At 46.6% G+C, this 23,075-nt stretch overlaps 3 protein-coding genes across 9 annotated transcripts in view; 2 read left to right on the forward strand and 1 right to left on the reverse strand.

Moving 5' to 3' along the window:
• Positions 1 to 4,557, forward strand: part of NCOR1 (nuclear receptor corepressor 1) — a 65,602-nt gene extending 61,045 nt beyond the window's left edge. For 2 of the 4 annotated variants that reach the window (XM_083806400.1, XM_083806401.1), the window contains exons 43-47: positions 50 to 192; positions 1,002 to 1,055; positions 2,124 to 2,345; positions 2,898 to 3,080; positions 3,325 to 4,557. In XM_083806400.1, the coding sequence (XP_083662526.1) occupies positions 50 to 192; positions 1,002 to 1,055; positions 2,124 to 2,345; positions 2,898 to 3,080; positions 3,325 to 3,512 (790 nt within the window). In that variant the 3' untranslated portion in view covers positions 3,513 to 4,557. The remainder of the gene's footprint in view (positions 1 to 49; positions 193 to 1,001; positions 1,056 to 2,123; positions 2,346 to 2,897; positions 3,081 to 3,324) is intronic. The other 2 variants (XM_083806402.1, XM_083806403.1) reach the window with 2 other exon arrangements.
• On the reverse strand, positions 2,352 to 11,394 carry TTC19 (tetratricopeptide repeat domain 19). Of its 3 annotated transcripts, none has more exons than XM_083806454.1 (10): positions 11,179 to 11,394; positions 11,040 to 11,113; positions 10,796 to 10,906; positions 10,575 to 10,613; positions 9,999 to 10,055; positions 9,669 to 9,730; positions 8,979 to 9,073; positions 8,641 to 8,795; positions 8,177 to 8,339; positions 2,352 to 2,554 (listed from the first exon to the last, which is right to left on the reverse strand). In XM_083806454.1, exons 1-10 carry the CDS (start codon positions 11,366 to 11,368, stop codon positions 2,496 to 2,498), a joined length of 1,005 nt encoding a protein of 334 aa, XP_083662580.1. In that variant the 5' UTR covers positions 11,369 to 11,394; the 3' UTR covers positions 2,352 to 2,495. The 3 variants fall into 3 exon arrangements, with proteins under 3 accessions (XP_083662580.1, XP_083662579.1, XP_083662578.1); XM_083806453.1 differs by lacking the exon at positions 2,352 to 2,554 and adding an exon at positions 7,417 to 7,715 and having other exon boundaries at positions 11,179 to 11,393; XM_083806452.1 differs by lacking the exon at positions 2,352 to 2,554 and adding an exon at positions 7,417 to 7,718 and having other exon boundaries at positions 11,179 to 11,392.
• A 57-nt stretch (positions 11,395 to 11,451) lies between these two features.
• On the forward strand, positions 11,452 to 22,917 carry ZSWIM7 (zinc finger SWIM-type containing 7). Of its 2 annotated transcripts, none has more exons than XM_083806473.1 (5): positions 11,452 to 11,768; positions 14,108 to 14,129; positions 17,299 to 17,401; positions 21,706 to 21,810; positions 22,629 to 22,917. In XM_083806473.1, exons 1-5 carry the CDS (start codon positions 11,693 to 11,695, stop codon positions 22,743 to 22,745), a joined length of 423 nt encoding a protein of 140 aa, XP_083662599.1. In that variant the 5' UTR covers positions 11,452 to 11,692; the 3' UTR covers positions 22,746 to 22,917. The 2 variants fall into 2 exon arrangements, with proteins under 2 accessions (XP_083662599.1, XP_083662600.1); XM_083806474.1 differs by having other exon boundaries at positions 22,658 to 22,917.
• The last annotated feature ends 158 nt before the right edge of the window (positions 22,918 to 23,075 follow it).

Raw genomic sequence — 23,075 nt, forward strand, 5'->3', positions numbered from 1 at the left:
TGTACAGCGTGAAAAATGTTCTTACTTTGACGTGTGTTGGTCTTGGCAGGACTGACTCTCGCTCTCCAGGTAGCATAAGCTACCTGCCTTCTTTTTTCACCAAACTTGAGAATACATCACCAATGGTAAAGTCCAAGAAACAGGAGATATTTCGAAAGCTGAACTCATCTGGTGGAGGCGACTCAGACATGGGTATGTAGGACTTTTCAATGAATTTTTGCAACTTAAGCTCTATGTGACTGCTGTCCACAGATGTTCTAACATAAATGTTTCAAATAGCATAACTGAATATTAATCTATTAATGTGAAAACATATTATATATGACTGAATAGCTGTAAGATTTATTTTTTTATGCTGATGTATGTAAATTGTTGCATTTAAGCATTTTAATATTTAATTTGAGAGATGTAAATGTACAGAAGAAGCATATAATTAATGAGATAGTGTGCTTCATATCAACATTAACTACAGACACAAAGTTAACTAGAATAGTGTCAGGTTTTAACAACTATTACACCATTTCCTTTTTGAAAAAGGCATCTTTTAAGCTGGATTTTTTTTTCTTGGACCATATGATTACGACTGTTAAAATGATGCATTCTGGATATTTTAATGCAGTATCAGTAATGGATACTGTCCCAGTGGAATATGATACTAGAACTGTATTTTTTTTCTCTTAGAAATCTTAATATAAATTTATATCAAAATTATCAGTAGTAAGAGTTTGAGGTGTTTATGAATTCAACACCTAATAGAAAGTACTTAATTGAAAGTGAATGCTTTTGCAGATTCATTCTGAGAAACAAGGCTGAGTTAGTAAGGGTTGCAGTGTTCTTTTTATTGGATCTCCACCGTGTGCACAATACATTTTGCTATGTTGAACAAAGTACAGGAAATAGTTCAGAGTAATTCTACCGTATGTATTAAGACTAATAGGATTCACTTCTAATGATCATCAGTACCCTGGAAAACTCATTTAAATGTTACGTTTTAATTGCAGCAACTGCTCAGCCAGGGACTGAAATATTCAATTTGCCAGCAGTCACTACGTCAGGTAAGTTTTTCAGTAAAAGGAACTATGCATGTTTCAAAAAAGGTAAACTAATGCAATATATTTAATGTATGTGCTTTGGGCAGTGCAGTAAATGAGGAAGAGGATGTAAAATTTGACAAGTAACAAACACCCCACAAAAGAGGTTGTTTCCTTTGTCCTAAGGAAAAGCAAAATGATCAAAGGAAATTTCAAATAATATTTAAATGGGAACCGAAGCAAGAATTGTTTTATTTCTCTGGTGTCTGCAAATCTTAGAGGTAGAAGTCGTGAAATTGGTTAGCATCTCACTTACATAGAACTTAAATATAGTGTAGTTCAACAAAAGTAGATCTCAGTTCATCAAATGCAATTTACTTTATAAACTGGGGTATTTAAAATACTTGCTGTTTTTTTCTATGATAAATAACACTAAAAAATCCCAATTTCCTGTCAGATGAGGAAATTAAACAAAACCCATACGTTCTAATGATAAAAGCGAATGAGGCAGAGAAATGAAGTGAAATATGGGAGATAACTTCTAAGTCTGAATCTGAGTTGTACTGTAGATTGCCTTTACATGGTTTTAGCCAGTTGCCTCCCCTTCTGATGCAATGATTCTATCTTTAATTGGAGAAAGTAGTGATCTCCATCAGATGAGATGAAAGGGTAGGCTTTTGGAATTAAGTATTTGCCACAAATCATACTTCGTAAGATGAATTAGTATGGATCATTAATATGAGAAGTATTCTTCTGGTCTGTTCTCTTACAACTGATTAGCAGCAGCAGATTTTACTTAATATGCTATCACAATCAGCATGTTCAGCTTCCTTTGCTTTTTTTTTTTTTGCTTAATGTACAATTTACTCTATTGCAGAGTCTGACATTTAGTGTTTGCTGGCACATATAACTTATAGCTATTGTGAGCTGCTTTGGAGCATGTAGCTTTGCATTTTAAAAAAAATCATCTTTTTTTCCCCCCACTTTCTGCCTATCTCTCAAATCTTTGTTCACATCCCTTTGTAATTTCTCTGAGATATGTTTTTTGCCTCCCCTCCCACCTTTCCATGTATGTTTTCTTTTATCTCCCAGGTGCAGTCAGTTCTAGGGGTCATTCCTTTGCAGATCCTGCGAGTAATCTTGGTCTAGAAGACATTATTAGGAAAGCATTGATGGGAAACTTTGATGACAAGAGCGAGGATCATGGAGTTGTAATATCACAGTCCATTGCAGTAGCATCTGGCAGTTCCAGCGCTGCAGTACCTGCAAGTAGTGAGACGCGTAGAGAGGAAGCTAATCCATCGCCTAATTCAGGTGAGGTATTTCAGCTCCCAAATATTTCATGGTTTAAATAAAATAAATAAACGAAGGGCTTGAATAAATTCAGTGTCACTGAAAGTCATTCCCTTTCCTCTGGAAGTGACAGAGAGATGGTGTTTCTATTCCCAGTAGTGGTCCTGGCTTTCAAAACGGTGCTGGTGATTTCAGGAGCACTAGCCGATATTTCTGGGAGAATGACAACACTGATGAAACAGGGAAGAGATAATAGGTTGGCTCGGTGGCTTGATGAAAAATACATGTGTAGTACATCACCTATAGGGAACATGCACTGATGGGAACTAGCTTGAACTGAAAACAGCTCCCTTCCTAAGGTTGGAAATATAACTCTCATGGTAAGAATAGGGATTTTCTAGCAATAGTGTCATTAGTGACTGTATAGGCCAGTCTTCTAATTGTAGTAAATCAGCATTGCAGAAAGCATCAAGTCAAATCCTTGTTTGGTGCTAAGCGATAATTTATAGAAACAAACCTAGAGGCTAAAGTGTAGTGTAATATTTTTGGAAAACCTGTCCCTTCTATTTCCAGGAGGGGGAGTCAGCAAGCAGAAGTTAATTGGCAAATCAAATAGTAGGAAGTCTAAGTCTCCAATTCCAGGACAGGGATATTTAGGAACTGAAAGACCTTCTTCTGTCTCATCTGTACATTCAGAAGGGGACTACCACAGACAGACTCCAGTGTGGGCCTGGGAAGATAGGCCTTCATCAACAGGTGAGAAATGGGGGTTCTCTTTCCAACTTAATGAATTAGATGTGTTATTTGCGGAAAGGTCAGATGCAGACATATAACACTGGCAGTTATCAAAAGATTACATCACCTAGATCTGTGGTGCAAGGATTTCCTGAAACAGATTTTCTGCTAGTTGTCACAACCAAAACCATACTATCTTTACTATAGATCTCTTATAACCTCTTAGAATGGCACATTTTTGACTTCGAGAAACTCTTTCATTCAGGTTCAACACAGTTTCCTTATAACCCATTGACAATGAGGATGCTCAGCAGTACACCGCCAACATCAATCGCGTGTGCCCCACCGTCCATGAGCCAAGCAACCACTCACCAACAGAACAGGATATGGGAGCGAGAGCCTGCACCACTGCTTTCAGCACAATATGAGACTCTGTCTGACAGTGATGACTGAACTATGCAGATTCTTTTTTTTTTTTAATTTGCGGGTCAAAATAAAAAAGTTATTTTTGACTTGTGCCCAGAGAGACTTTCCAAGAGAGCAAGGGCCACACAATGAAGAATTAATGGAGAGTCCGTTAAATGCCTTCTGCACAGGCCGTGTGTTGGAGGATTGTGATCAAGAAGGTTGACTTGCTAAAGATAAATATGTAAAGAGTTTTTAAAAATGTGGACTATTCCTGTTCTACATCTATTTGTAAAGAAAACCATAATGTCTTTAAATCATTCTTCTGTAAATAGAGAGTACTTTTTGCAGTGTTTTTTCCCTTGCTATAGTATCTGGTGTACTTATGTTCAAATCATTGCCTAAACTTTGGGGGTCATTTTGTAATTTTTTTAAGCATTTTCTCCAGTGTAGAGTACTCTTCATAACCCTAGCCTCCCTACCAGCCTAGCCTAACCCTACCCCTAGCCTCCCAATCAGCCTAGCATCATTGCCTGTTTAATGCCATGCCACTTCTTGCAGGCATGGTGCTTTTATATATATTTTTTTCCCCTAGACACTTCTCAGTGGTGTTCAACTCTTGTGAAAATGTTGATTTTTTTTTGACTGACCCCTTACTGAATTGTGTACATTAACATAGCCAGTTCGCTGGAATAAGATGATATATTTCTTTGAATTTTGAATTCTGCCACATTGTAAATTTTTGGTGCAGTTGGTTTTATTTAGCAACACTGCAGAAATATTATTGCATGGGTATGTTATGGTTCATTTTAAAAAGGATAAAAAAAATCAAAACAAAACAGAAAGAACAGCTTCTGGAGGCATACCTCACTGTTACGCACACTGGGAATTTCAACTGTGCCCCAAACGCCTATCTTAGTGTTTTCTGTTTCTGCATTGTATGCAGTTGAAATAGGCTACTAAATTTTATTGTCATGGTTAACCACAACAAATGGCTTATCTGAACAGAGGCTCTGGGTGGGTTGATAAGTCCTTTAAGAAGAAAAACCTCTACATCCTGAGTTTAAATAAAAACAAAACGCTTTTATAGAATAATTGACCAACGAGTCAACTACTTGGCTTCTGTTATAACCAGTTTGAAATAGATACTGCAGTTTTTACTCTCCTTAGTCTGATTTTAAAATCTTTATGTAATAATTATTTTAAAGCCTGTGTCCACATCCCAACCTCTAATCTTATCAGAAAACTTTTGGTAGAAGTCCTGAAAAATGCTTGGCTTAACTCCTAAAGTGTGCAATACATATTAGGGTGAAATTTTCTTTTACTTGTATATGGTACTAGAGAGTCATCTTAATCATTCATCTATCAATGCCTGCTATCATATGCTTGTAGCTCATGTATATGTGCATCTGGTTAGCAGTATCACAGGGTCTCCTGCCATCCCTCTTCAGGAGCATCTTATTTTTTGCTGCACTAACCTCAGGAAAGTGAATCTAAATCTCTGGGGCAGAAGGACTGATATACAGATAGCACTGAGCTGGGGGGTAGGATGGTCTGTCAGATTCCATACTGCTTTTGCATCTCATTGAACAATCCTTGCCTAGAGTCAAAATCTTCTCCAGTCAAAATCTTTTAAATTTAACACTGTATTTGCAATACATTGTATGAAGGTATAATGTAGCTATGTAACCTTGAGTCCATGTAAGCTCTACATTTTACAAAAGAACTGTGATGGTCCAGTAGTACAGAATTATTTATCAATAACAAACATACTTTTGAATATTTGCTAGAGAAAAGCCTTTTTACCCTAAGTGTAGGAAAGAGAAATGGTAAGGGAACTCATTTGGAAATTTGACTGTGTTGTAAATACAAAATCACTTTGCTACCGTTTTTCTAAGAAAACATTGCATCAGCATAGAGCACTTGGCAGTCTTAAAGCTGCCTGCAGTCTTTCTCTAAGAAAGACTTTCTCACCTTCCTGTCCTTTAACCTTCTGGCTTAAAGTAGTGTTTTTTTCATCCTGTTTTTAGGGCTATGCTCTTATTTGTAACTTTTTTGTTCCTGTGCAACACATACTGGAAAACAAGTTCCTCTGCCCTTTTTGTAGCCGTTAATTTGCAGTGGACAGTTAAGTTTATTTCTAAAACTCAATTATTAATATAACAAAAGAGGCATGTACAGACAAAAGTCTTTGCTAACTGTACTGTAAGTATAGCATGTTCATTGCAAAGCTTCATGTAACTGCTGTTGCAACAGCAAGATATCCAAAGTAGGATAGTTACTTTCTCCTAAGATGCAGCGTGAGTGGCATTTGCATGTAAAATGTTGCTGCTGCTTTTGTTTGTTATCTAAGTTCTAACTTCTCCCATGTAAAACCTCTCCAGAGCCTAACTTAGGGTTTACCACAATTCCAGTACTCTTCAAGTATGGAGCTACATCTGACCTGTTTCAAACAGGAAGGTGTTTATAAATCACATTTACAAAGTATAGTTTACTACAGATTTATAATGATTTCCGATCAGCGCTTTCACAATGCTGTCATCTTTGTTTCATGATTCTGATATGAAATCATTTAAGACTTGAAAAACCCCATGCATCGTAACTGATTTTTTTTCCACACAACGTCTTCAGTGTAGATAGTGACTTCTGGATTCAGACCAATCAATAAAGGGGATCAGTTCTCCATTTGCTTTTCCTGTGTCTCCCTCTTGTTTTGCAGCATCAAGCTATGTTCATGAGAACAAGCAAAACACTTCCCTTAGGGGGTGCTGCAGGGTTCCTAATTGACACTGCTAGTGTTTACAGTCTGCCACTTAAAACCCAAATGAAAAAAAACACCACCAAACAAAACTTAAATAAAGATTGGTTTGAAGGTGTTAGAGCCTTTTTGTTGGTACAAGTGTGCCTGTATCAGCCCTATCTTTAGTTCCTAGCTTGCTGAGAACAAAGCTTTGTGTGTGACAGTTTCTAGCTTCAATGAACATCTAACTCTAGGAAATCTGCATGTGCCTCTTCTTAGCTCAAAGTAACAAAGAGCTTAAGCCACTATTAATGCTACTACTGTAAGCAAACTAATAATGCAATTAACATTGAGAGTTGTACTAAACACCTGAAGTTCTTACAAATGAGCAGTTAAAATAATGGCTTGATTAGTGACAGTTATATCTAGTTCTACTCTCATGGAGAAACATGGATTTAGTAACTTCTGGTTTAAAATCTCTTTTGTCTTTAGTGTTAGGCTTCCTTGCAGAGAAAAACTGAAAGTTTTTGTTCAGACATGCCTTCATGTGAATTTAGTAACTTACAAACCTGATAGTATGTGCCAAACTATCTTTTTCCAACAGGAAGCCTCAGCATTCTAGCACTGACAGATCATGACCTGTCCAAGAAAGGAAGACAGCTTTGGCAGTTAGTGTGCTCTGACTGGGGTAAGGTAGCAGAGGGTTTTATTTCTGACAGCAGCTCTGTTTAGTAACATAGCCTTACCCCTCCTTCAAGAAGAGGTGTTCTATCTTTGGATAGACATTTTGAAGCCACACCTGATCTTTGGCAACCTCTTTGAAAATGACACAGGGCTGCAGCTCTGTCATAGTACAGGTACATTCTGTGAGGTGTTCTACTGAAGCTAATGCATACTGAACTGCATCTGACAAGTACACCCTGTTGTGCTAGCCAGCATGTAAAGAGCTAAGACAATTCCTGCCTTAGTTTGGATCCTCCTTCCTTAATCTGAAATTTAGGCAGTGCTACCTAGTGGCAGGCTGTTTTCATGACCTAGCTTTAGGATAGCAGTGTTTTGAAACCAAATACTCTGAAGTCAGGAATAGCAAGTGACTACAGGTATTAGTAACAGGCTAGGCTTGCATTTTGCTGGCAGTCAAGACTAAGTTCACTCATTAGCACAGTAAATCACTATAACCATAGACTACACCACAAACTGAAATACAGTTATGATTTCACAACTTTATTTTGGACTGTATGGGCAATAGCAGCCCTTCTTATTAAGCAGTCCTTAAGTTCCTGATTGCTCTTCCTCTGGAGAATTGCACCAGTCCCAGCCTGTTTGTATTGACCCACCCTTGCTGCTGTCAGACACCTGCAGCTTGGACTCTGGCCAAACTCAGGTGGAGCCCTTTCTCCTCTTGGCCAGTTCAGCTAGTTCTTCCTGGATGTGCTGGACAGAAGCAACATCTCCCTTCTGTTCTGCCTGCTTCAGAGCTTCTTTATACACTTGTCTTGCTTGCAGAAAGTCTTCTGTAGCAAGAGGAAAAAGGGGCATGGCTAGCCAATTACACCACCTATTTTCAGAATCCCCTCCTGAAGGTGACCACAGGCAGAGGACAAGCAAAGGATGGAACACGTTAAGAACTAGGGAGGTTCAGAAACATGCAGCATAAAGTGCCAACTGTGAGGGCTAGACAGGAGCTATGACGACATGACAAGGTGCTGCTTCAGCATCACCATCTCACTGAAACAAGTCACAAGCAGTATTCTCTGTCAGTTTGGAACAGCTACTTAATGTACAGGACAAGGGAAACAAGATCCCCCTGGCTGACATTCAGATGCACCAGTACTGCATTCATCTTGGACAAGATCCTTCAGCAGCTGAATTCGGTTTGAATGCAACACAAGTTGTCTACACCAAGTCAACAGACCCACTAAACTAAAAACTGTAATGCACAGACAGTGACATAGACGGCACGTTCGCTTACTTTTGTGCATCAGAATTGCTGCCAGGTTGTTCAGCACCATGTGCTCCTCGGGGTGTTGAGTCTCCTTTGCCAGTTCAGCTGCCCTCTTCACATAGGAGTATGCCTCATCGTAGTGCCCCTGAGCATCCAGCACAGTTGCCAAGTCATTCATGAGGACCACAGTCTGCACAAGGACAGAAAAGGAATCCTCAGAGCAAGACTGACGCAGAACTTCAGGCCAGCTGGAACCCCACATTCATAGACCTGTCACACTAGTGAAAGTATTTCCCAGCGAAGCTTTTAGTAAGAAAGTGCCTTATCTATCAGCATGCCACACACTCAATTCTTCCTGGCAGGAAAGCAGAACCCAATTCAGTGCTGTGTACGTTCAACACCAGCAAAGCTGCTTTTACGGCAGTCTCCTTCCTTGTGAGATCAGTTAGCCTTTCTTTCCCCAGTAGTCCAGCCACCACTGTACACATCACCTGTGGATGAGTCTCTCCCTGAACATCCTTTGAGATCTGAAGAGCCTTCTCGTACATCTTTTGGGCTACTGGGAGCTGGTTAATGTTTAGGAGATAGCGAGCATAGGAGTCTAGGCTCATCCCCAGCAAGAGACGGGTGTTGGCTTTTTCTTCAGCTGCAAATAGAGAACAGTGGAAGTGATCGCTTCATAAGATCAAGCAGCAGTTCACATCCTACAAGAGCAGTGTGAAGACAATGGATTGACATGAAGATGGTGCTTGGGCAACATAGAAGATAACAGCAAGGACAGAGAAACAAAGATAATGAGAGAAGCCTTTGGCAGTTAAGGCACTCCCACCTGACAAGACATCCTCAGGCAAGTCCTTTTGCTTGGCAATCTTCTCCTCTAAGGTCAGGATGCAGAACTCATAGCCAGCGAGGGCTAACTTGTGCCTGCAAAGTGCAACAACCCATCAACGTGAGGCTTCTTCCATCCCTGAAGGGACAGATGTGAATGCCTTCACTTCCTTACTCTAGGCGGCCTGTGAGAAAACATTTCCTCTCCATCAGACCGTTCTTGCCTTCAGTGCTCTATCCTTGATCACGTTTCTAGACCCTTTTCTTGACCTGTGCACAAAAGGGTCCACGAGATGGAGAGGGCCCCCACCCCCCAGACAAGGCCAGCTAAGATCACCCATGCCAATGCTCCATCTCTTAAGAAAAATGAAGGTACAAGTTACCAACCACCAACTGCAGTCAAAAGCCTTTTCTCCTGAATGCACGTCTTGTGAGGTGTGGATTTAAGGCTAGAGAGCTATGTCCTTTATAGCTGCTTCTGCCCTAAGCCAGACAGGTTGTAACAGCAATCACTGCGCTGCATGACAGTGAGCAGGCAAACAGCACGCCTGTGGGCGCTTTTATGTTGGTAGTATCTTGTCACAAAGCTTCCCCAGGCACTCTGTTCTCAGAGGCAAGAGCTTCTGCTTGGCCACCACTGCCACTGTGAAACTGAGATTAAAGTAAAAGATGCCTTTAGCAGAAAACTCACTGTTTCTGAGCAGCATAGATACTGGCCAGCTTGAGGGACATCTCAAGGACTGCATTGTCATCCTGCCAGGAGGACACAATGCAACTGTTACTCTTCTAACATCTTCCCAGTAGAACCACTACTTTGCCCCAGAACAAGTTTACACCTTGAAATTGCCCATCCTGTTGTCATCAGAGCTGCCATCCATTAAAGCAAGTTCCTAAGAAGCCCACCAGCTCATAGCTGGCATTGCCAGTTCCAGGAGGAAGCATTACAGCACAAGAAATAGACCAAAGAACTGTGCACCACACTTAGTATTCCCGCTGGAAAGCCTTTATCAAAAGAACCTACCTCCTTTGTGTCTCCTGCTAGCAAAAAGCTCATAGCTGCTTTGTAGAGCTTTTCTGCCTGAAATGAGAATTTTGAAGAGAACACTGAGGAACAATGACACTTCAAACATCTCTACTCTTTACAGAAGGAGACTGTTGGGAGAAAACTGTCTCAAACTGCGACACAATTGCTATCAAGACCAGTGGAAAGTGAAAGGCCAACCAGAGCCTGATGCTAGTGTTACTTCAGGACTCCTACACCAACAACCAGTTTATCACATCTGTGTTTCTTCACTGCTTTCCTGTGTTCTCCTTGGGATAGTCCTCTAGATGTTTGACCATGGCTTTTGATAGTAAGACATACACCTTCCCTTGCTCACCACGTTGGAGCTCACAATCCAGCTGGGAAAACACTGAGCAGCATGGGACTGCAGTCCCAAGGCAGATGATTTTGCTTTAGAATATGAGATCCCTGCCTCACAACTCTCAGGATGCAGCAAGTCAGCCGTGCATTGCACCTTCGAGATCGTTGACAACCCTTCACATTAAATATCAGACTCTTACAAGGAAATAAAGACAAAACACCAGGGTTACTCACGTTGTCCAGCTGCCCCTGCATGAAGGCCACGTTTGCCATCTGGAAAAGACAGACGTTGCGCTGAAGCTCCACCGCCGGGCCCAGCCTCACCGCCACCTCTCGTCCTTCCGCACACAGCTCCCCAGCACCATGATGGAAGTGCCTGGGCCCTCCGGCACAGCCCTGCCCCGAGCAGGACGGCACCGAGCGGGATGTTGCCACCAGCCCTGCCGGGGCATTACCATGCTGTAGGTATAGACGATGGCCCTCCTGTCCTCCGACTGGTGCGCCAGGTGCAGGGCTTGGTGCAGAACCCTCTCGGCCTCCGCCAGCTCGCCCTTCATCGTGCTGAGCTGCGGGGAGAGACAAAAACGGAGATAACGGGGGGGGGAACAAGAGAGATGAGGGATAATGGGGGGGGGAACACCTCAGCCCCGGCCCCCAGCTGCCAGGCCCGGCGCCCTGGCCGCCCTTTCCCCCTCTCACCTTGGCTCTCTTCAGCAGCAGGACGATGGCGGCCTCGCCGTCCTCCTCGGCGTCCCTGGGGAAGAGCGAGAGGGCTGCGGGGCGAGGCTCGCCGCTCGCCGCCCCCCGCTCCCCGCCGCCCCCCTTCCCCTCCCCTCACCTCCTAGGAAGCCCAGGGCCGGGCCCGGCCGGGCCCACCGCCACCGGGCGGGTCCCGTTCCGGGTCCCGTTCCCGGTCCCGGTCCCGTCCCGCCGCCCCGCTCCTGCCGGGCCCCCGAGGGCCGGGCCCGGGGGAGCCCCGCGGGGCAGCGCCGCACGCCCAGGGCCCGCCGCAGCCCCGCCGCCAGCATGGCCCTCACCCCCCCCCCCCCACACCGCGCGCGGGCCCTTTAAGAGCTCGCCCTCGCCACGTGACGCGGGGCCGCGCGTCACCTGTTGCTATGGCGACGGGGCAGCAGGCAGGCCCGGTGAGGCCCAGGTAGGCCCCGCTAGGCCGCGAGGTCGGCGCCTCGGCCCCCGCCGCCCCGAACGGCCCCGAGGCGGCTCCCCCGGGCCGGTTCCGGGTCTGCCGTCAGGCGCTGCCCGGGTTGCGATGTCCGCGGTGACCTGAAGGGCTTCCCGCTGCCTCCCGGTCCCTCCCGTCTCGCTCCAGCCCCGCGGCGGGTGCCCAGGGGATGGGCAGCACCCTGCCGGCTGTGGCGGAGGAGCTGCTGAGGGAGATCAAAAGGGTTTTTCAGGAGACGGCGCACGGTACGTAAGGGAAACGGCACCGTCCCTGCGGGGGGTGGGCCGCTAACAGTGCTGCTGTCACACCGTCAGGGAGCAGCGGGTGTTGGTGTCCTCCCCTGGGCTGCACCTTCTGCAGGCGGTGGCTTCGCGTTCATGAGTGGCAAGCTGTGGGGTTGTTTCCAGCTCCTCTGTTTCTGCCTGGAGACAACCTAAAGAGCTTTGAAGTACAGATAACAAAGGGCAGCCCCCTTCTAAAATCCATGCCCTTTCAAAACTGAGACCAAGTTGGGCACTTTTGGGACCCAGAGGAATTCTGCTTGCTTGTAGTGCAAGTGGCTGCATGTGAGGGATGATAATTTCCACATTTTTCTATAGCTTTTTTTTTATGCCTACTGTACTGCTCCTTTTATAGACTCGCTAATTTCAAAACCAGAGTTAAAAGGGAATTCTTCATGGAAATGAACGTGTTTCATCGCTGACCAGCAGAGGGTGTTGCGTTAGCCAGCCCGTGGCAAAGAGCCGCTTTCCATCGCTTGAGTGAAGAAGGCAGAAACTACCAGCTAAATCCTGGCCAATTCTAGCAGCTAGTTAAGAACAATTATATTCATTTTGCTCTGGATTACTAACATAGTTCTGTAATCTGTGCAAAAATCTGTGTAAATGAATATTACTGTTTGTATTTACTGGGTAAGAAGTGCAAAATGGTTCTTGCAAAGGAATGTGTCTCTAAGGAATATTCCTACCTGCGCTAAAACCAACCCAAAAAACATCCAGAGAAGTCTGTCTGAGTGCTACGTTTGAGTGAGACATGGACAAAGACTTAATATCTAAGCTGAGTGACCACCCGGATAGCTTTTTGGCATACTTGCAGTATGGCTCCTGTCAGGTTAGAGTAGATCCAAAATGTACATGTAACTTTTTAAAAAGCTTTATAAATATAAAGCTTATGTAAGCTTTATATAAAACTTATCCCTAAAGCACCGAAACAGGATGCTGGGACATAACTGTGAAAAGAAACTGATCAATCACCTTAGAGAACTAAAGTAGAGGAAAGTTGGAAAAGTCAGACCAACGGTATAACAGTCATAGGGCATATTTTGAGTTGCTGGAACAAAGGACTTTAAAGTCAGAAGACCTAATTTTCCAGTGGAATAACAAGGCATAGTACACTGTGTCCCATTAGTGATAACAGAAAGATCAGATTGGATGATCAGAGCCTCAGCTGTCAGCTAAAACAAACAGACTCCTTTTCCGAAGTGTAATTTTCCGTCTTAACAAGAAGTTCTAATAAATGAAGATTTTTTTTGCGTGTGTACTGTTTTAAAAGCCGTAAACTAGTGGTGCCCTGAAAGACTATGCTGGGAAAAGAACAACATTGTCAAAGTTTTGATGCCGCAAAGTTCTCTACTCACGCCAAGAGAGTTTCAGGGAAACCAATATATGTATTTTTAACCAGCTTCTTAAAGAGGCAGGGCAAGATGTTGAAGCTGCGTGCTTGTAAAAGTAGGATATTGTAAAAGTAAGTGTATCTGGACTTCCACATTTCTTTTTAAAATTAATCCCCGTGGTCTGAATGTATGTGTGATGTGTATTTAATTGCTGTGATAATTGCTTGATAAATGCCGTAATAACAAGGAGTCGCACTGAAAGTGCGAGGGTTGTGGCTCTTGGAACAAGTGGGATTGATGACTTTCTTGAAAAGGACTGAGGAAACTTCTGCTCCTGCATTAACTAGGAAGAACCCAGCTTTGGCCTGGGAGCGGGTGCACGTTGGAGTGGAGGTGATGGAAAGGAGGGGGCTGGAGCCTGGTGGGGTGCGTCAGGCCTGGTGTGGGGAGCGGCAGCGCTGCTGTGAAGAGGGCCCAGACCCAGAATGGGATGTGGGAGGCTCAGGACTGGAACAGAGGGGTGGGCAGTCTGGTGGGAACAGCATGGCACTGGATTGTTTTCAATTCTAGTGTGGTTCACGCAGCAAGGAACTCAGACTGATAATGACAGCGTTGCCTGACTGTCAATTCTGCGTGCCGTTGGGTTTTGTGGAACTTGAGCTGTTTGCCCTGGTGTGCTCAGCCAGAGCTCCAGACACGAGAGGTGGGGAAGGCAAACTCCCACCCGCTTTCACATCTCCTGTCCCCTCACACTGTCACGACTAAAATTTTCTACCATGGCAGATCATTTTGCTGCTCCTTGTTTCTTTTTTTGACTAGAAGGGATGGCTAGAGTCTTGTTTGGCCTCTGGGGTAGATTAGGGATATGCTACCCTCCCTGGGCTAGCCTGTGATCAACATCCTAGCCTGTGGTGATGTTTTATGCAGTGGGGGAGTTCAGCAAAATCACCCTTCGTTTTCTTTTTATTGCAGTCCCTGATGACCTGCTGCTGGGGTAAGTATCTTTTCCTTTGCTTCTTGTCCAAGTGTCCTGTTAAAGGGCAGTTGATAACTTGCTGTCATCGTAGTGCTGCTGGTTTTCTTCTGCCTTTGACCGGTACATATTTCTCAGGCGCAGTTGCTAACTAAGTGTGTGCGCTGGTAGTGGGAATAAAAGCCCTTGTCTGAAGGGTTTTTCCAAATTCATGAAATTATCTCTGTATCGCTGAATCTCCTGTGATGACTTGCACTAATTTGGGTGGATAAAACATGCAGAAAGCCAGAATGTTTAACCTGAACTGCGTCCGCCCTCAGATCCAGAATGAGTTTTCTGTGAGAGTGGACTGTGTTTCAGTGATTCATGCCACTGGAACGCTGCGCTCCACTGCGTTCCTATCAGTGTGAGCACAACGGCGTCCTGAGATTCCTTCTTCTGCTTGAGTCATGCGTGTGTGCTGGAAAGGGAGAGCTGAACATATCTCTGTGCACCAACCAGGTAACAATTCCCTCGAACATTGTCCTGAGAGTTTTCTTCCATTTAGTGTAATTGTCAGGTCAGCTTTATAACCCTTGCATTGACTGAAGCTCGTGAATATGTCAGGAAAACACAAGAAACCTCCTAAGAGATCCAGGTTCTTCAGCTTCTGCAGTCCTCACTGATTGATGATGAAGGTAGAGAAAAGGCACCATCGCAGTGAGAAAGTCTTTTTTTTTCAGATTCATATTTAGCTTTGTGTCCTTGCCTGCCTGTAATTTAGCCAGGAGAGGAGATTACCAGGAACCCTTCAGGCCTTGATGGCTTTGGGTCTAAAGTTACCTAATGCAACACTTGTGAAAGGCATGCTTGCTGACTCCTTCTTCTGGACCACAATGGCCTTTGACGGGTAGGATTATATTTGACAAGTCTCTTTTTTGCTTCCTTCTCATCAAAAAAGAAAAGAGGAGAGAAATTCCCTTGTTAAGTTTAGTAACACTTGGGTGGTAACTCTTGGCAGTAGGATTTCCATCAGTTCCCTGTGACTGAGGGCTCTGAAGTATTCTGATTTAATTTCTGAATCTCTTCCAAATATCTGAAGAACTTCAATTTCCTTTGGGCATTCCCCTTACTTATTTCCTGTTAGACTGATCAAATTATGTACATGAAAAAAGAATTCCCCAAATTTGAAAGAGTTACTGAAACTCATTAAACTCAGGCCTATTATAGTTCCAAATCTAATCATTAAGGAATGCCTTACGTTGAGTGTTCCCCCACCCACCTCCTTTCGGTCTGTCAGATGAAACCAATCCTTACTGCCTTGAGTTTGTGCAACTGAAGTTTTGGTCTTCCTGGAATAAATCTGTCTTCTTGGCTTGTTATCAATGAGATTGACTCAGACGCGTAGGTCAGCCGTGCTGTTGAGACGCCAGGGCTCTGCCTTGGCTCTTTGTGTCTTCACTGGAGTTGGAAACGTTCCTCTGCTTTCTCCTGCTCTCTTGCTCATGTTTTGTGCTATCTTTTCATCACTGCTGATTTTCTTCTTGTTTACCCTTGTAACTAATCTAGACTACGCAGATTTTTCTCAGTGGATAAAAGGTCTGTAAAGATTAGCTCAGTTGCCCCTGAGCTCTTTGGAACTCGTTCAGAGTGGCCGGATGTACAGGTCTAGAATAACTTTTAAGCTTATGAGCTGTCCGGACAATGGACTAAAGGTACAGCTCTCCAGGTCTGACGTATGGCTTATCGTAAACCCTTACACGGCGTCAGCAGGAGAGAAAATCCTCCTTGAATGGCACTAACTCTGCAGACAGGGAGTACGGTGATGGAACCTGCTGTGCCCTCAGGAGTCGTAGCTCTTTATTTTCCCACTTGCTGGTGTAGAATTTTACAGCACCGAGCGCAGCAGCGGCCAGACCCCAGCACGCGCCCCAGTGGTGCTGCCTTGCAGCACTGAGATGGAGGAGAGAGCTGTGCGGAGGCACTGCTTTTCGGGAAGCAATTGTGTACCTGAGCAAATCTGGCTAACCGCGTCTCTTCCCCATCCCAGCAAGCTGCCCTCTGTAAGTGCCATGCAGTGGTGCGTCCCGGCATGGTGACGTGTCCTGCTTGGAAGGGAAGGAAAGGGAAAGTTTTTTAGGGAGCATGGAGTGACATAAGGCGTGTGCTGTTTCTGGGCGTGTATCAGGAATGAAGTCGTCCCTGGGCCTTGGTGGTAGCTGGGCTATAGACATAAAATTACTACTACGCATTGGCTCCACTTGCAGCGTAATGCCTTAAGTATTTTCCAGAGAGTCCTTAGCTTCCTATTGCTGCAATTTTAGGTAGAAAAAGAATAATTTGTACCTCAGTTGTGACTGTGATCAATGAGACATAATCACTTCAGAATGGCTCATTCGTTCGTCAGGGTGTAAACCAGTTTTCTGGGGATCAGGAAGGAGTCCTGTTGCTCAAGGAGTTATGTATCATCGGTGCTCTTTGCTCTGAGGCGTGACGTGTGGCTGTGACTGGAGGTGGGATTCAACTGATCAGTAAACTGACCCAGGGGAACTCAACCAGGACTGTCACGCCAGATGTGCTGCCCCAGAATAACTCCTCACCTACATAGCTAACGCTGCCTCACAGCCACGGAGACTGGCTGTAAAAATCTCACTTCTGTGTCTCTGATGCACTTTGTCTCATTTTAGTTCAGGACAGGAACCACTTCATGTCCTGTTTGTGCAGGAGGCAGCCAGAAATGTGTTTGGGTCATAGTGCTGAAGAAGAATCGCATAACGTCCTGTGTAAAAAAATAAAAATAAAAATCCTTAAAATGCCTTGTAATTCAATCTGAGGTGGGTACTGCAAAGAGATGTGGGACTGCTTGGGAGCAGCTTGGGATTTTGGGAGTTCTCAAGAATACCCAACACCGTGTAGGTGCTCAGAATAGCTGCCAGAGGGAGGCTGTCCTTGAGGACTGAGTCCCCGAGAGAGGTCGTCATCTGGGGTTGTCTCAGAGAGCTGGGCAGGGACTGGCAGTCACTCGGTGAAAGTCAGCAAAGCTGAGAAAGCCAAGTGGGCACATCGCTTGGTAGCATAGTTAATGGAGCTGTAACTGGTGGGATTTTGAGGTGCAAAGGGAACTTTTGGCTACAGGCCTCCTATGGATTAAAGCTAAGCCAGGTGGTCTCCTTTTGTGACGTGGCCCAGCTGGAGACCCTTTCTCTTTCAGGCTGAAGTTCGTATTTGGCCCATCTGCTGTCCCAGCCTTGGATTTGGTGGATCACCGTTCTGTCACCCGAGTCGTGTCCCCCAGTGGAAGGACAGCATACCAGGTACGCGCGTTGTTTTTCTCCTCCTGTTTCACTATCTGATGGTTTCCAGTTGACACTTGACCCAATATCCTCCTAACTTGCAGAACATGGAAGTGCACTTGGATAAACAGAGGCAATATCAGTGTCTTACAAACTCGCTGTTGCAGCAGCCAAGAGGAACATTTCTAAATACTGTCCCTGCAAGGGGCCTTCCCTCCTTTTCTGGAGGTGCAGAGATGCTTTGGGGTCATCTAGGGTAAGAGAATTGCTGGGAAACCAGGCCTGGGTAGCAACACAAACATTTTTCACGTGTTCAGAGCTTGCATTGCTTGGTTTGCACGTGGAATCTTCCTCGCTTCTGGGGCCTTGGAGAGGAATTCTGCCCCTCCGAAGAGGCATGATTCATAAACATAAAGGGCTCGAGAACACAGGCTCCAATTTGAGGTGAGGGCTTGCCGGTGGGTATTTGGTGCAGCCTAAGAAGCACTGCTTCCAGGACCTTTAGACAGCAGCTGCCTCACTAATAGAATGCTTAAAGGCTTTTCCTTTTTTACTGTTGCTCATCTGAATATGTCACTGGGCAGAGAGTGGTCACGTTGTCCTTGCAGAGCTTTGTCAGGCCTTGTGGGCTAGGACAGAGCATTGCAGGCCGGGATGCACAGTCTTCACTTACCCCCCTTTTGTGTGAAGGATGAAGGGGACACCCAGAGCCTCTGGTCAGCCCAGGGAGCCTCAATGTGTGCTCACCCACTGACAGTTTATCTGCAGTGTGGCAGAGTTATCTGCGTCTCAAGAGGCTTGATATTCATCTCTTAGATAGAGGAAGCCTAATGAGGTGTAGAGGAAATCAGAAGCATGACAAGAGGGTGTTGATGCTGCAGGGAAGGAACCCCTGGACATGCTGGTCGGGGCTGGTCATCAGGAGGTAATGTGGGACAGGCCCAGCCTTCAGCGGGTGCCGTGTAGCTGATGGTAGCTGATGGGATGATGTGAGCTGCTCCGGCAGCGTGTGCCGGTGTCCTCCCGCGCACAGGCAGCCTGCAGGAAGCAGGCCCTGCCCGCAGCCGCACGAGTCCGAGCAGCATTCCTCGGTAGTGCAGCTCCATTGCTCATTAAGGCCATGCTGATGAGTTCATTTACAGAGGAATCTGAAGAGCTATTTTCTCTGGGGGCGTGAGGCCGGTGCCATTGCGAAATCCTTCCTCAGCACAGCTGTCTGAGAGGCAGAAACAGAGCAGAGCCTCTCTCGAGGCCGCCGGCTGGAGCCTTGACGGGAACACAGGCTGGGGCTGCAGAAACCAAAGCGCTGAGCGGGACGCTGCACTCAGGGCGGCTGGGTAGTGTCACTGGCTCTCGATTCACGCCTGCGTGTGGTGCAGGCGCTGGTCCCAGCTGTGTGCACTTGTGCAGCAGAGAAGCACGCCCAGTGCAGTGGGGACAGGGGTCATCTGTGAGCGTCTGGACGCAGGCTCAGTCATCCCTCGCTCCCCAGGTCAGCTCTGCCCTGCCGTTTGCACCCAGATGTGGGTGAGCTGGAATGTGAAGTGGTGCTTTCACTCCCAGCTGGATCTGGAGAGCTCTTGTTGTAGAGACCATGAGGTTGGTCCTGTTGTGAAACTCCTCTGGGTCCTCGTAGCCAAATCTGAGATGTTGATACTTCCCAGGCTAAAACGCGGTTTGTTCCATATCACTCAGCACATCTTAGGCACTGCTTTGGGGGAAAATGGCTCTGCTCAGGCCAGCCTCAGGACTGCAGCCCATCGTGTAGACAGCTTTTGCCCTCAGGAACCGAGATGGGAGAAGAAGGAGCCCTCAGTCAAGTGAAAACCATGAGTTGTCTTTTAATGCCCAGGCATTAATGCCTTTGCTACTTAGTACAGGGGTGCCACTGACAGGGTGTTCAAGGGCTAATGTTACCTTAGGGTTGTAAATCATCCCAAAAGAGCTTGTGTAATATCTGCCTACACTGCAGGCTATAGCCAGCTCTGGTAATTCCAGGTCAGGGATAAGTCCTCCCTGCTGCAGAGGTGGCAGATGCTCGCTGGCGGTGGAGCTTGCTGGATGGTAAGTGGTGAGCGGGGGCGGCTGGGGCACCTCCTTTAGCTGTGCCTGAGTTGCAGAAAAGCTGTGAGCTGCAGGAGTGAAGGCAGCTAGCAGGGGGAAGGGTCAGTGCTCTAGTCCTGCCACCAGCTGTCACTTCCATTGCTCACGTCCTGCATTTTTATTGGTTTATTCTTTTATAAGTCTTTTTAAGTTAATTTCCTGGAACTCTGGCAGCCTGGCCCACCTTGAGGATGGTCCTGGCGCAGGCTGGTGCAGCCTAAGAGTACGCTGGTGCCAGAGCTGGCTCTTCTGTGTCCCTGTACGCTGGCAGGGACACCACCACCAAGGTTATTTTTCCTCTCGGTGCTGCCAACAAGCGCCTGGCAACAAGGGCAGCGGAAGGAAATCTCAGAGCACCTCCGGGTCAAGAAAGCACCCCAGCTGCCCAGAAATGGAGGCACCTTTTTCTCTTGGTCTTTGGAGTTTAGATCCTGCCTTATTAGGCAGAAGCTGCATTCTTGCCATCTAGGTCAGGATGGGGGATCTCTAAGCTCAGCCCAAATCTGGCAGCCTGTGACTTGCCCCCCTCCTCAAAAGAAAACACTTCTGAAAGAAAGGCACCATCAGAATACTTCATCTTGGAAAAAACAATCAAAGGGGCTAGAGAAAAACAAACTTATCACAAGTGAAACAAACAGCCTGGAGTATAAGAGGGGCCAGGGTAAAGGCCAGACTGAAAAAAGTCTGATTTCCCCTGAAATAAGAATGCGGATCTTGTGTCCTGAATCTGCTGGGAGAGATGAGGGATAAGAGGTGTAGCACGTCTGCGGGAGAGCTCAAACCTGCAGGCCTCACCCACCAGGCAAGGGCTGCAGAGAGAGCTGCAGGGGACAGGGGAAGTGTCCTTCAGCAAGCACAGCTCTGGACTGTGAGGGATGATCTTCCGGAGGGACTTCAGAGTGCCAGGGACCTCTTGGGGGAGAGCAACACTCTGCAGACCTCCACTGTCTTTTTCCTTTTTTGAGGAATCTTTGCATTTAATTGTACTTGTGCCATGAATCCAACCAGAATCTAAAGCCTGGAGTGAGAGGAGCGTGGTGTGCCATCAGAGCCCGGAGCTCGTGCACAGAAAAGAGCTCTGCTGTGATGAAACCCGTGTAAAGCCCCACCGTTCTCTGGAATGCCCTCTCAGCGTTAGTGCCAGCCACTTGCTCTCGCTGTGGCACATACGATACACATCATGGCACATGGTCTATTGTAACCGCATTTTGGCCATGGGATGGGTTCAGTTTAAGCCTCAGAGCCATCAGGGAACTCCATACTATTCGGTGCAGGTTTCGGCTCCTGGTCTGTGAGTGTGTTCTTGCAACAGGAGGAAGGCCGAGCAGATTGCTCTTAAAATAACTTTCTGAAACTACTTTCCAGTCTTGAAGAAGGCAGAAGGGAATTAATCCCTAGGTTGGCTTTTCTGTGTCAGGCAACCAGCTCCAGCAGTGCGCAGTTTGCCTGTCAGCTTCACGCTGGAACGAGCGCGTCCCTCACCTGGCTGCCCACGTCCTGTGCCCGAGGAGGAATGTGAGCCAGGGCCCGCCTTGCAGAGGAGCAGCACGTGGGAAAAGGAGGCAGTGCTGTTCCCAAACCAGAGGTGAAGCAGGGAGGCTTCTTCTCTGGAGACTTGAACTTTGTTTATTCAGGCAAAACTGGATTCCAATAGCTGCAGCTGTTTTTGACAGCAGAACAGCGAGAGCCTTTGCAGCCTCCAGCCCTCGGTGCTGGTTAGAAAAGGCCTTGCTACAAGTGCTTACTGCTGCTCTCCTTCCATCCTCGGGTCAGTGGTGGCCCTGGATTCATCAGTGTGCTTTCTGTGACAAGAGTTTGGGTCATCTTCAACCACCCAGGGTCTGCCAGTATGGGGCCTGGCTGTAGGGAATTTGGGAGATTGAGGTGGGGCCTTGTGCTCGATGCCTCAGCCCTTTTCCTGATCTCTCAGCAGCAGACAAGTCACTGGAGCCAATGTCTGCCACAAACACGGGGTACATACAGGAGCTTTCTTCTCCTGTAGGGAGAGAAGGATGTAGAGATACAGAAAGCTGAGGCGTTTCAAGCTTGATGTGTGTCACCGCAGTATTTGGGGCCCCTTTTGTATTGCAGCATCTGCTCGCCTGCTGCATGCTGTGAGTCACTGTGGAGAGGATGTCAGGCCAAATACAGGCCAGGAGTTAAAGAAATTGAAAGTGAATGTTCTCTCTGACTCCCATACCCTCTGAGTAACTTTGTTTCAGGTTCTTGGGACCTCCGGTAAACTCTACACCTGCTACAGCTCCTGCCACTTCTGTACGTGTCCTGCTTTTGGTTTTACTGTATTGCAGAAGAGCGAGAGCCTTCTGGTAAGTTGTCTGCCTTAACTTGGGGCCAGGACAGGGTGTGGGGGAGAAGGCTGTGCTGATTTCTCCTCCCCGAACCACAGCAGCCTGAAGTTTCCAAGGGAGCAAATATGTGAGCGTGGACTTGGCCGCGCAGGCTGTGCCTGACCCAGTGCATAATCTGGCCTCCAGGAGTCACAACATTTAGATGGAGCTAGGCCTACAAGGGCTGGGAAGGGCTTTTGTTCTTAATTACGTGTTACTTTTCAAGAGATGAATAGTTCCTGGTCTCTTGGAACAAGGGCCACTGCTGCACGTATGAGTGCCACGTAGGGGCTGGCTGATGCACTGGGGCTCACCTGGTGCCAGTGAGGAAGGGCTCAGGGTCACTGACGGGTCTGTCCGCGCCCCCCCGTGCCAACCACCCCTCCCTCGTGGGAAGCCCGCCTGTTCCCGGAGCTCTGTGAGCTGGGCCTAATGCTCTCACTTCCTAGAGCTGTGCGGGGTGTGTGAGGGCTGCCAGACAATGCGAAGCCAACTCTTGCTCTTTGCGGCCTGGACCTACCTGCTTCTGCACCTGGCGTGCTTGTGGGGAGGGCAGCAGGATCCAGTAACGCTTTGCCGTGTGTCAGACCCCTGTGTTTGTCCTGATTGCAGAGACCTGGGGCAACTCGAGCTCCAGGCTGTGCCGGGGCTTGGTGTGACAAGGGGGAAACATGTTCCTGGGGGGTGAGAACTTCCCTGGACACATTCTGGTGCGGATGCTTTTTTGTGGCTGCCAGATGGAGCACGGCATTCCTGCGTTGCTCCTGCTGTTAACTTTTCCACGCTGTTACTTGCAGTGCAAACATATACTTGCTGTCTACCTCAGCCAGGCCATGGGAGCCTGTCAGGAGCTAACAGTCTCTGAGGAGCAGCTCACAAACATCTTACTGGCTGAGGAAGAGGATGAAGGATGAAGGACTTGGATCACATGCAGATGTGCTTTCTGTGTACCCTCCTGGCTGCATAGCCAGCATGTCTACGAGGCTGCCATTGCAGCTGCTAGGTTTCTTCCTGTGCTGTAGCCAAATGTGGCATTAATTAGCAGCTTTGCACTGATTAATTAATTAATAAATGTTAAGAAGCCTGTGCTGACTTCGGTTTCATTTATTTAAGCTATTCTTGGGATTTCTGAAGATGTTTGAACTAATCTGTGGCAGTGTGGAGACACAATCAGTCCGGCAGATCTCTGGGTGACCACGGAGCCTCATTAACCGCTCTCACTCTGACTGCCCCCAACCCCTGTC

This window comes from Anser anser (genome assembly GCF_964211835.1).
Source record: "Anser anser genome assembly, chromosome: 20".
Taxonomy (NCBI): Eukaryota; Metazoa; Chordata; class Aves; order Anseriformes; family Anatidae; genus Anser; species Anser anser.